The sequence below is a fragment of the Notamacropus eugenii genome, chromosome 6 (assembly GCF_028372415.1).
Source record: "Notamacropus eugenii isolate mMacEug1 chromosome 6, mMacEug1.pri_v2, whole genome shotgun sequence".
In the NCBI taxonomy this organism is placed as follows: Eukaryota; Metazoa; Chordata; class Mammalia; order Diprotodontia; family Macropodidae; genus Notamacropus; species Notamacropus eugenii.
The window spans coordinates 305,302,097-305,315,937 of record NC_092877.1 but is presented as its reverse complement, the minus strand read 5'-3'; the positions used below and the strand labels follow the sequence as shown (position 1 = coordinate 305,315,937).

Sequence of the window (13,841 nt, the reverse complement as noted above, 5' to 3'; positions counted from 1 at the left end):
GGATTTTTTGAGAATTGAAATGAACTGACAAGTTCTGTGTTTACAGTGCCTGTAATTCTGTTTTCAAAGAGCTACCCTTGACGTTTACATTTCCATTGCTAAATTCATTGGCTAGGAAGGCAGCTTCTGGACTTGGGTTTAAGTCCCAATTTTTCTACTTACTCCCCAAATAAATCATGTTGTCTTCATTTTCTCAACTATAAAATAAAAAGGTTGTACTAGATGGCCTCTGAGGTGTCTTCCAGCCTAAGATCTATAATCCAATACTTTTAACAATGGCCAATTAAATATCACCTGCAAGTCAAGGTGATCTGACCCATTAGCTGCCTTCAGAGTAGAATGATTGGATATCTGAGCTGACCACAATTATTATTTATAAAATGATTAGAGGTTGTCATGCAGACACAGGTTTAGTTTTCTAGGAAGATGGCTGAATTTTCACCTTATCTTATGTGGAACCATGCTTCTGGGATATCTTCAGACCATTTAGGCCATTATACCCATATTCCCACCACAGAAACCCTGGAGTCCATCTTTGAGAGCCTCATGAGGTTTTATCTCAGCTTGCTTCCCTGTATTAGTCGGTCATCCCTTAAATATTTATGAAGCACCTACTATGTGCCAGGCTCTGTGCTAAGCACCGAGGATATAAAGAAAGGCAAAGGACAGTCCCTGCTCTCAAGGATCTCACAATCTAGTAAATGAGAAACACAACACACAACTATGTACAAACACACTATACAGAGGATCAATTGAAAATAATCAACAAAAGGAAGAGACTTCCTGGGAGATGGGACTTTATCTGGGACTTGAAGGAAGCCAGAAACATCAGGAGATGGAGATGAGGAAAGAGTATTCCAGACATGGCAAATAGTCAGTGAAACTGTCCTGAGTCAGGAGATCCAGTGACAGAATAGAGACCATTGTTACTGGATCACAGAGTATATATAGAGAGAAGGGGTTAGAAGGTATAAAAGAAAAGAAAAGTCTAGGGGGTGGCCAGGTTATGAAGGGTTTTACCTGCCAAACAGGAAATTTTATATTTGATCCTGAAGGTTCCAAAGTTTGGTTCCTAGAGGAACCAAAATTCAAGGTTACTGAGATAGTAATTCAGGAGGAGCAATTAACCAGGATGGCAAGAAGAGGAGGGATTCAGAGAATATTGCATATTCCATGCCTCCAAGGTTCCTGGAGCGTAACATTGGTGTTAAAAAGCAAGCATAGGCTTTTGTGTGAAGAAGCAGCTTAGCATCATTAAAGTATTGTCTAATTTCCCAAATGCATATATATATATATATATATACACATACACACATGTGTGTACATAGACATGTATATGTATATATGCACATGTCTACACACATGCATATATGTATACAAACACATATACATACACACACACATACACACACACATATATATATATATATATACACCTACAATTCAGTGGACTGGCCATCAAACCACATGCTGCAGTGAGGACAATAGGTATTTTTTAAAATCTTTTTAGTTTTTTTCTGCATAGACTGTTAAACTAACTTCTGAGTAATCAAGGACTTCATTGAGCAGGCTCTGTAATGTTTTGGAGATTGATGCAATAACTAAAAAATAAGAACATTCGAAAGATCTCATTATCTATTTGGAATCCCTCTTTCAATAATAGTGGGGACAGCTAGGTGGCTCAGTGGAGAGAGAGCACTGGGCTTCGAATCAGGAAAGCTCGTCATATGAGTTCAAATACAACTTCAGACACTTATTAGATGTGTGACCCTGGACAAGTCACTTAACCCTGGCTAGCCTCAATTCTTCATTTGTAAAATGAGATGGAAAAGGAAATGGCAAGAAAAACCCCAATGAAATCACGAAGAGTGGGAGAAGACTAAAATGACTCTGTCAACAAAATCCCAATAACAGTGAGGAACACTTTTATCAAGCATGTCTTTCTGTTTAATGCCTTGTTGGCAGTAATAGTGTTACCTTTGTTGTTGCATTTACCAAGTAACTATGCAAAATGCTGCCTTGATTTCTTCAAGATCATGTCACCTCCAGTGTGGATTTCCTCACTGAAGTTAGTTGGATCCTGCTTCTCTTCTCGGCTTCTCATTTTCAAGGCCAAGACACTTACACCCAGAAGGTTCTGGGTAGTGTAGTGAATAGAGAGCTAGACTTAGACTCAAGAAGACTTGAGTTCAAATCTAGCCTCAGAAACTTACTATCAAGCAATAACATTTATTAAGCATATACTATGTTCCAGGCACTGTGCAAACCACTAGCTGTGTGACTTTCTCTGGGCAAATTGCTTAATCTCTGTTTGCCTCAGTTTTCTATTCTGTAAATTAAGGAAAATAATTGTACCTCTCTCTCTGGATTACTGTGAGGATAAAATGAGACAATACTTGTAAAATACTCTGCAAACCTTAAAATGGAATCCAAATGCTTCTTGTCACTAATGATGATGATGATGACCTAAAAAATCCTTAGGAATTAATTACTGGATTTGAGGAAATTATTGGATATGGATACCAAAGGAGAGAGAAGAGCCAAAGAATACTCCAACTTTCTGATGTTTGCTAAGTAGGATCCTTTTTATGAAAGCAAGTTTTGCCTAGGGAAGGGATAGAGAGCACAATGATGATGGATGGAGAGAAGGAAAGTGAAAAGGAAATATAAAAGGAATCAGCATTCTTATTTCTTTGCCAGGAAAAAAATAAAGTTGGGGACTCCTTAGAGCTGTATCTTCAGATGAAAATAGACTAGAGCAAATCCAGAGTGCAGGGGGTTTTTTGTGTGTTTTTGAGTTTGCTTTTTATCATAGGTGATTTTCTTTTGTTATCAGATTAATTCAAAAAATTCCTCAGTTCCTTCTACTCCCTACTGACAAACAGACCAATAAGTCCCTTCCTGCAGTATCTCCATTCTTCTGGGAGCTCACAGAGAGGACTCCCTTTCCAAACCCAAACTAAAATAAGCAGGATCCAAGGGAAATATCCTAATAAATACACAAATGAATAAGAGGAGAGTAGTCTGCTATTGCAGAAGAAGCATTCTTCAGCTCGCACAGTCCTCCAGGTTTTTTAGCTCCAGAGGAGGGTAACTGTTTAGCTACAAAGGATCGCTAGGAGCTACTAGAAAACACAAACAAGCATAAGTAATGGCTAGCGTGGGTCTAGAAACCACTGAGCAAGCAAAACCCGATGCAACTTGATTGTAAGCTCCACTGAACCCTGCTTTGCCATCTGGGAATTCTCTTTGTGTACCAGATCCAGCTTTGTCTGTCGCTGCTGATCGTGCTTTCCTCTTCCTCTCTCAGCCCCAAAAACAGCAGACTGGCCTCGATTTTCATTCTTGTTCATCATCTCTTTTCCTTCCTGTGAGTGACCCAGGAATACTTTGGGGCCTTGTTTAAAGTTTTTCTTGTACAGTCATGGGCTTAGACCCACAACACCTTTGACTGGATGATAACTTGCCCTGTTAAACTGGCGACAAAATGACCTAAGCCAGTCACCGGTATCAGAGTATTGCTGCTGCGGGGTCTTGGAAACTCAACACTGTATAGGAAATATCAACTGAGAAATCACCTTCCCCAACTCCATGACTACAGATGCCTCCTCTTTTCTTGACTATGCCCATTCATTAACTTCTTTTTCTTGGTATTTTGACAGTTGTCTCCACTGGAAATAATTGAGTAAAAAGGGATGACTTTTACTGAGCAGTCCCCATTGTTTTTAGTGTCTGTAAAATGTCTTATTGTGTGTATGTATGTGTGTGTGTGTTTGTGTGTGTGTAAGCACATATGTTCACTTTTGTACATGGAAACAGGGTTGAGAGCCATGCATTGATGATAAAGAGGAAAGATATGAGAAAAGCAATACTGGGTAGCACCAAAGACAAATCACCTATACTTGCTGAAGATGAAACCAGGGGTGTAGTGTTAAAAGTTAAATAAGCTCTGAAAAAATAGGCAAAACACACCTTTAAATATATTCTACCTTTTTTTTTTTTTTTAACATTTTCTCCATCACTTTCTTAAGTGTAGACTCACAGGGATGTGGAACCTCAAGGCCACATGTGGCCCACTAGGTCCTCAAGTGAGGCCCTTTGACTAAATCCAAACTTCACAGAATAAATCCCCTTAATAAGAGGATCTGTTCTGTAAAACTTGGACTCAGTCAAAGAACTGCACCCAAGGCCACATGTAACCTCAAGGCCACAGGTTACCCTGGGACAATCAACTAAGCAATAAATTAAGCCCTGATTTATGGTACTTATTGATTTCCAAGGTGCCAATGCTCACACTGAAAATGCAACAGTTGGGTCTCCCAAGGTGGTACAAGCTAACTTCAATACACCAGGGGATGAAACTTAACATGATACCACTGCTCCATGCTGCCCCCACAGCCATCCAAGTAACAGTCAATACTCTTCTTTTCCACCGTCAATGTTTTATTCTAAACTTAATGAACACTCAAAAATTAATATTTTCATATATATTACAGAACATGAGAAGATTGCACATAAAGCTATGAATCTCCACCACGTAGAACTTGCCCTTTTTTCAAATGTATATAATAAGGGAGCAGAGCCAAGATGACAAAGCAGAGGTCTCCCCCCCAGACTCAGCCAAATACCTGTAAAAAGTGACTCTAAACAAATTCTGGAGCTGTAGAACCCACAGAATGACGGAGTGAAGCAAATCTCCAGTCCAAGACAGCCTGGAAGGTTAATGGGAAGCAGCTATAGTGCTGAGCTGGGAGCAGAGCACAGTCCAACATGGGCCATGTCAGCACAGATGGAACCTGAGCAGGCCTTGGGGGGACTGAATCTCTGACACCTGTGGTGGTTTCCAGACTTCACAACCCCAAAACATGAAGGACAAATTGGAAAGTCAGTGGAAAAAACCTGTCAGACCTGTGTGAGAGAGAGGAGTGGTTCAGCCTCAGCCCCAGGGTGGCAGAGGGAATGAAGGAGCCAATGGCAGCTGCAGCAGGGGCAGAGGCAGTGGAGCTCTAGGACCACAGATTATGGGGAGATCAAGAGACTGACAGTACACCCCCCTTACCCCCACTGGAAGCAGAGAACTACCTTGACAAAGAACTGAAAAAGTCAAGTAAATGGCTGAGGAAATGATCAAAAAGCAGAAAATATATAGCAGACTATAGAATCTTACTTTGATGACAAGGAAGACCAAAATATATAAGCAGAAGAAAACGAAGTCAAAGCTTCTCCATCCAAAGCCTCCAAGAAAAAAATATGAATTGGTCTCAGGCCGTGGAAGAGCTCAAAAGGGATTCTGAAAATCAACTAAGAGAAGTAGAGCAAAAATTGTGAAGGGAAACAACAGATGCAAGAAAATTATGAAAAAAGAGTCAACAGCTTGCTAAAGGAGACTCCCCCCTCCAAATTAAAGAAAATAAAATATATTCCACATGTAATCTTTAAAACTCTGTTTATTTCTGATTCCTTCTGGCCTGCCTTCTGTTTGCTTCTCTCCATTTTTTGAAGAGAGGAAAGGGGTAAAACCCCATTATAATCCTCTTGCTCCCTCCTGATTTATGGTACTTATTGTATTAAATACAATTTAAAAATTTGCCCCAATTAAAAAAAGGAAAAGAAAAACAGGATCCTTGCAACAAATACACATAATCAAGGAAAATATATTTCCACACTGTCCATGTCCAAAAATAAGACATTCTATATCTTTAATCCATCACCTCTTAGTCAGGAGATGAGTGGCATGCCTCATCACGTGTACTCTGAAATTATGGGTATTTGCTTCATTGATCAGAGTTATTAAGTCTCTCAAAGCTGTTTTTCTTTACAATGTTGTTGTTGTTAGATAAATTGTTCTGCCAATCCTACTCACTTCACTGCATCAGTTTATACAAATTTTCAAAGTATCTCTAAAGTGGTCCCTTTTGTTCTTGAGCACAATATTCTCTTACATTCACATATCATAATTTGTTCAACCATTTCCCAATCCCTTAGTTTCCAGTTCTTTGCCACTACAAAAAAAAAAAAAAAGCAATTTTAAATGTTATTGTACATATTGGTCCTTTTCCACGTTCTTTGATTTCTTTGGAATCTAGGCCCACTTGGGGTCAAAGGATATACCTGGTTTAATAAGTTAAGGGGCATAATTCCAAACTGGCTACTTGCCAGTACTAAAACTCAGGGAGCATTTTCGCTTATCTAAGGGTTTTTTTTAATATGCCTATAGAATCATGGGACAAAGGATGGGTAAAATGAAAAGAAGGGGCAGCATGGGATAGTGGAGTATTTGGCTTGCAGTCAAGAGAGACCTGGATTATACCCTCCCTTCTCATACTAATAATAAGTTATTATAATAACTCATAATAAGTTATGTGACCAGAGAAGTCACTTAACCTCATTGCATCTTAGTTCCCTCACTTGTAAAATGGAGATAAATATACCTTTAGTACATATCTCATAGGGTTGTAGCAAAAATCAAATAAGATAATATAAGTAAAATACTTTGCAAATTTTAAAATACTATACATTCCACTTATTATTGTTAATAAACACTGAAATCACAGGCTTAGTGGATAATAAAATGTCTGGAAAGATAATCTAATCTATGGAAATAAATACACTGACCAACTTACTTACAGGTAAAAGGAAATCAGACAGTTACTAATGAAAGCCAGAAATTAGGCTTCACAGCTACAGAAAATGCACCATCATTACTTTGTAGCCCAACATTTGATGATTTTCAAAGAATGCTGTATGCAAAGAAATTTGGACTTTACTATGGGCAGCTTTTTGTGATTTTGAGTTCCAATGTGATGGAAAGGGGGACATTAATAGGAGATAGCAATGTGGATGAAGTTTGTGGACATATGCAGGGTTAGGTAGAATTGTGAATCAAATGGTATAGAAAATCTGAAGGCAGAGGGAATCTGCTTGACATATGTATAGATATGCTCTCCTAGGGTAATAGGAAATTACTTCCACTGAGTGATTCTTCCCCATATTCTACACAATTTCTTCCATCAAACTCTCCCTAACCTGAATCCCTCAGGGTATTTCTATATTTCTATAGCTATAATTAGAGGTGATAAATTGTTAACAACAGAACACACTTTTAACTTTAATCTGCATTATAAACATTTTTCTCCATCACTTACATGAATTCAGACAACCAACAAAGCAGCTAATTCATACCTGATTTAATGGTATTTGTGGATTTGTGAGATGTAAGCGCTTACCATAAAAATTTAACATTGTCTTCCATGACACTTATGGGTAATCATCTATAAAATAATCCTTTTTCAAGAAAAAAAGAGTTGTATTTTTGTGGTGACAAAGAATTGGAAATTAAGGAGATGCCCATCAATTGGGGAATGACTGAACAATTGAATTGAATGAGTGTAATTGAATTCTATTGCACTATAAGAAACAATGAGCAGGGAGATTTTAAAAAAACCCTGGACTTACATGAACTGATGCAAAGTGAAGTGAACAGAACCAGAAGAATATTCTACACAGTAACAGCAACATTGTGCAATGATCAGCTATGAATGACTTTACTCATCTTAGCAATACAATGATCCAAGACTATTCCAAAAGACTCATGATAGATGCTACGAGAAAGAGCTTGCAGTCTGGTTCCAGTTCCCACCACTTGACAGAAACTGTTCTATTTAATAATGACTTCTTCAGAGATTAGCACTGTTGACCACTCTGCTTCTGGACACTGTCATCCTCATTTTTGCGACATTTCTTAGACTTAGTTCTCTTCTTACTCATCTGACCATAAATTCTGTCAGTATCCTTTACACAATCATCACATAATTGCCCGCTGTGTATTGGTTGTACCACAATACTCTATCCTGGGACCTCAATTCTCTCTTTACATATTTTCTCATTAATGATCTCATTAACTCCACTGGATTCAAAGATCATCTCTATACAGATGATTCCCATCTTTCCTGAGCTCTAGATCAGCATTTCCAGTTGCCCATTGGACCTCTTCACTTGGATGTTCCATATGCTCTCAAACTCAATATGTCCAAAATGGAACTCATTATCATGTTCCCTAAACAGGAAACCCCCTGTTCCCATCTACTCTGCTTTTGTTGAAGACACCACCATTCTTCCAGTCAGCCAACTTCTCACCCAAGGACTCAACCTCAAACTTTCAAATCTTCAGTTTGATTCATCCTTACCTGTTTCCAATCAATTACCAGGTGTATTGATTGCTTCTCAACATGTCCCATATCTATCTTTTCTCCACAATCGTTTTAGTCCAAATTATCATCATTTCTCTTCTGGATTATTTAAATGCCTCCTAATTGGTTTCCCAGAATCCAGCCTCTTCCCTCTCTAATACATTCTTCACATAGCTGACGAATTGGTTCTCCCAAAGTGCATCATTCCTCTGTTCAATAAGTTTTAAAGGCTCCCTATTGTCTTTAAATTAAAATGCAAATTCCTCTTTGGCACTTGAAGCCTTTTACAATTATTCTCCAGTCTAACTCTCCAGACTGATTACATATCACTCTCCCTCACATTGCTCTCCCCTCTCATTTGTGCTTTTTAGAACACTTCAAGATTCAATTCAAATGCCACCTCCTTCAAGAACCCTTTCATCATACCCCCAGTGGTTAATGGCCTTCCACCAATCATTGTGTGTGAGTTTTGTGTCTCTCCTGTATGTACTTATCTGTGAACACATTGTACTTCCCTAGTGAAATGTAAGATCATTGAGGGACTTTCACTTTTGTCCACCCAGCACAGTGCCTGCCACTTGGTAATGCTTTTAAAAATGTTTTTGCTAAAATATTTCTATTGATATCTTTTATTTTTAAATAATCTGGATTTGCCTTTGAACCCCTGCACTCCACTTTCTGCCTCTCAGAGAACCATCTCTTATATGAAAGCAATTTTTTTAAAAATTAGAGGAAGAAGAGAAAAAAATTGGTAAAACCAATCCATACATCAAAAAAACTCCACAAACAACTGGCATTGTGTGCAAGGTTCCACACCTAATGGCACGCTCATACACACCACCTCCACAAAGGAATAGAGGGGAGATGTATTCTCATTTCTTCCTGAGAACCAAACTATTATTTGTAATTTTGTAACATGGAATTTTAAAATATATTTTTATTCATTTTTTTACATCATCATAATTTTCCCCAATATCTCTCCTCTTCCTTCTCCTAGATAACCATCCTACATAACAAATAGTATTCTTTAAAGACAAAAAGATGAGAAAAAGAAGAAAATACATCAGCACAGTTATTGAATATATTGAAAAAGTCAAAAAAACAGGTACAATATGTAACCCCTGTAACCTGTATGAAGGAGTGGCTTGGTAACATCCTCTCAGTTCTTTGGAGCCTTGCTCATTCTTTGTAACACGGATTTTTAATTGTTTTGTGATTGCTGTTCTTTTCACCTATGTTTTTGTATTGGATAGAGTGCTTTCCTGTCTCTGCGCACTTTACTTTGCATCAGTTTATATAAATATACTCTCATGGATACTGATTGACTGAACCTAGGTCTTCCCGACTCCAAACTCAAGCACTGTCCCAACTTCACCACAGTCTTTTCAAATTTAAATTTGAAATTAAGGAAGATAAATATATTCAGTGAGCACATTTAACTAGGTTGTAGTCAATGCTCATGCCCCCAAATCACACTTATTTTAAAGTCCTCATTAGAAGCCATTCACAGCATTAGCCAGGAACAGCAATTCGAAGGCTCTGGAGAGAACAAGAGTAAAACATACAATGAACCCTCATGATCATGATATATAAAGAAAAAAAGTGGCAATCCCCTCCCTAGGCCCACTGGGCCCCTTTTGTGTTATTTTTGTCAATGCAGCAGCAGACCTGCTATATATATGGGAGCTGCCGCAGCTGTAGTCCATAACACTGAGCTCTCAGTACCATCCTCCATTGATCAAGCATGGGGAAGGTAAGCCAAGCAGGGACGTTTCCTAGAATGTCTTTCTGGGAAATAGGGTCCATGTGGTTGGGGTGAGATCAGGCCTTTGAACCTTCTTTCTTCCATTTCAGATCACCTTCTACGAGGACCGGAACTTCCAGGGCCGTTACTATGAGTGTGGCAGTGACCACCCTAACCTCCAGGCCTACTTTAGCCGCTGCAACTCTGTGAGGGTTGATAGTGGCAATTGGATGCTCTATGAGCACCCCAATTATTCCGGCTGTCAGTACTATCTGCGGAGGGGCGAGTATCGTGACTACCAGGAGTGGATGGGCTTCAATGACTCCATCAGGTCGTGCCGAATCATCCCTCATGTGAGTTCAGTTTTACCTTCATCTCATCATAAGGAGTTAGGTCAATAGTGGACCAAGTAACCTTTATCAACAAAATTCCATTATTAATCCCAAGAAGTATCTAATTGTGAGCCTAGCTGGGGCTGTACTGTCTTCTTCTCCATCAAGGAGAAATCATTTGAAATTTATGAACCTCTGACTAATGGGCATCTATGGTGTATTCTGGACTAGACTGCCTCACGGACAAAGAATAAGTAATCATGCTAACACCGGAGGCTTCCAGCATCTACAATAAGAACACATGAAGTAGTCAGCTGTTTATGTGATGCAGTTGTAGTGATGAAGGTCTCCCTGTCCCCAGAATGCCTTATCTGCCTGCCTACTGATGTGTGAAAATCAACAATTGGAGATTAATTCTTTTGACTTCATTATTTGGAAGGGATATGCATTTGTGAAAGACACTTATTAAAATATACATCCCCTTAAAGGAGTGATACAGAGGCTTTATCACTCATTTGCTCCTCAGTGTGAATCCATCAGCAGATCTTTTCCTGAGAATAGGATTTGAGAGGGAAAAAAAGGGAGATGAGGCCACCAGAAGACTGTTGGAGCTAGGGAGAGTGGAGGGGGTAATATTCAGAAGCAGAAAGCCAGAGAAATAGGTAGGAAAATTCAAAAAGCCATACTCTGCCCGGTCCCCAGGGACCCCTCCTTAATTTGATTCTGGTACACTCCCTCAGCACTAGCCTGAGGGCTGAGCTTCTATTTTTGCTCAACCTTTAGAAGAGATTTGCAGGAATGTGCGCTGGAGCAAGAAACGAAATAGTAACTGTTGCAAGATGACTTGTGTTGGGGCAACAGTGTAGAACTTAAAGCGACAGAAAGGAGATTGAATGGACCAGCCTATCTTTCTGATGCCATTAGCAATTCGTGGCCTGGGAATGGGAAATAGGTAGCCTTGCTCTCCTTCAGTTTCCTTTAACAGAATAGAAAATCGAAAAAGAGAGACATTGAAATGCTTCTTCTCTGGAGTACATAAGACTTTCTAAGGTTTAATGATTCCAGTCTCATAAATGGGATCATAGGATTGACAGCTAGAAAGGGACTTAGAAATCATCTAGTCTGGCTCTCATTTTACAGGTGAGGAAACTGAGACCCAGAGAGATTAAAACGTTGTGAGCAGGGTCACATAGAGAGATCACTATAGACATGTGAGATTTTAAAATACAAAAATAATGGTTATTTACACAAATTGAATGACTCTTCCTTTTAATTTGGCTGTCTTAAATCTGAGAAAGGAAAAGAATTGGGTGCTTGTGATTAATCCTTATTGAATTAATTGGATTAATTAATTAATCAAACTCCAGTTGGACTTTGAGCTTCCAGTCTCTCTCCCTACTTCCATATTCATCTCCTGTCTTCCAATTGGCTGTCAACATCATCTTCCTAAAGTCCAAATCTTACTGTGTCACTCCCTTATTCAAGAGCCTTCTATGCCTACCATTTGCCCCTAGAATAAAATATACACCCCTCTATTTTGCATTTCAAGCCCTTTGTTATCTGGCTCTAGTCTGTGGGTTCCAGCCTTCTTTCATATTTCTCCTCTTCACGGACTCTGTTTTCCAGACAAATTAGCTTACTTGCTTTTCCCAGAACCTGTCGTTTCATCTCCACCTCTGTGCTTTTGCCCAGGCTGTCTGTCTGCCATTCCTTCACCACCTCTTCCTCTTAGAATCCCTAAAGACTCAGCTCATGTTACCTCCCATATGAAGTTTCTTCTGATCTTACCTCCCCCTCCCTGAAGCAGTTGTCAGTAATCTCTCACCACTCAAAAGATCATGGGTCTACTGTTGACATATTGTATCCCTCCCATGGAATGTGTACTCCTCAAGCATAGATCCCAGTTTTCCATTTTGTTGGTATTCCCAGCATCCCTGGCATCTTGCAAGTATTGGCGTTTAACAATCCCTTGGATTGGTTGCTTATTGGATTATTTGCCAAAACAGGCAATTCTCTTATGACTTTCCATCTTCTGCTCTGGTTCAACAGACCCGCTCCCATCGACTTCGGATCTATGAGAGAGAAGACTACAGAGGCCAGATGGTGGAGCTCACTGAGGACTGCTCATCTCTTCAAGATCGATTCCACTTTCAGGAGATGCACTCCTTCAACGTGCTGGAGGGCTACTGGATCCTCTATGAGCTGCCCAACTACCGAGGAAGGCAGTACTTGCTGAGGCCGGGGGAGTACAGGAGATACCTGGACTGGGGAGCCGTGAACACCAAAGTGGGCTCTGTGAGGAGAGTGATAGACTACTACTAAAATATGTTTACTCTCTGCCTATCTCAATCTGGAGATTAATAAAATACTTCCTGTGTGTTCCCTGCAATTAAAAGGTCTTGTGGTTTCTTCGGTCCCATCTTAAAGGCTTAACTGGAACAAGGCAAGGCTGAAAGTAGGTTTTCCTGTGTCATCTGAGGTGGGGAAGGTTATCTGATATTCATCCAGTCTCTCAGAACCTCTGAACCAAATGTGTCACTGCAGAGGCCTGTATTTAAAAAATGTGAACTCTTTAGTCATTCCTAGGAGGCTTAATCTTTTAAAACTTGTCTAAATCCTCTAAGGAATGAAAGCATTGACTTAGCCCATTCCAGACTGTCTCTAACAATACAGGACTGAATAGTTTGAGTAATTATTACATAATGTGGAATGAACTGGATTAGGGATCTCAAATCCAGACCCTAGTCATTGTGGGTAGCACTTTCCCTCTCCCCCCTTTCCCCATCATCCAGGGGATTAGATTGGACAAGAGAAGCAAACCTCTAGGTAATAGCAGGGCAAGTAGACAAGAGAGGGAGAGTGCTCCTGACCTATGAGTTCATTGATGTGGGGAACTGCAGGTGCAGAAACTCCCTCCACCATTGTAAATTGGTGACTTGTCTGTAGCTCATAATTTTACTGATTTGCCTAGGACACTGCAAGATGAAGTGATTTGCCCATGGTCAGATAAATAGAATGTCTTAGTGCTAGGACTTGAACTCAAATCTACCTGGACATCAAGGTTGAGCCTCTATCCACTATTCCTTGCTGTTTCTCAAATAGATTAGTGATGCAAAAGTAAAATCAATATGCAATATGAATTTGAGATCATTGTATGAGATGGTCTCTAAGATCCTTTCCAGTCATAACAAACAATGACCTAGAGGTAGTACACCTTTTGCACCACAAAGAAACCCAACAAAACAGGTTTCCCCTCACCCTTGCCCTCTGTCAGCAGGACTGTCCCAGAACCCAAAGAATGGTAGAAGATTTTCAAGAACTCCAACACATTGAGTGGTTCTTCCATGATAGATTTATGGAAGGACACGAGTAAGAGACTCACAAGTTGAAATTATGGCAGTGGTCCATAATCTATGCCATTGGAGGAGATACTCATATCAATGTGATTGTGGATCACTGAATCATAGATTTAGAGCTGGAGGGTATCTGGGAGACTATCAAGTCAAGCATTTATGTATGAATGAAATCATTGAATTTTAAGATGAGGAAACTGAGGCACAAAGAAGTTAAGTGACT

The 13,841-nt window shown here is 39.6% G+C and overlaps 1 protein-coding gene across 1 annotated transcript; it reads left to right on the top strand.

Annotated features, from left to right (window-relative positions):
- The first annotated feature begins 9,933 nt into the window (after positions 1-9,933).
- LOC140511547 (gamma-crystallin E-like) lies at positions 9,934-12,633 on the top strand. The gene is made up of 3 exons (XM_072620673.1): positions 9,934-9,942; positions 10,044-10,286; positions 12,315-12,633. Exons 1-3 carry the CDS (start codon positions 9,934-9,936, stop codon positions 12,585-12,587), a joined length of 525 nt encoding a protein of 174 aa, XP_072476774.1. The 3' UTR covers positions 12,588-12,633.
- The last annotated feature ends 1,208 nt before the right edge of the window (positions 12,634-13,841 follow it).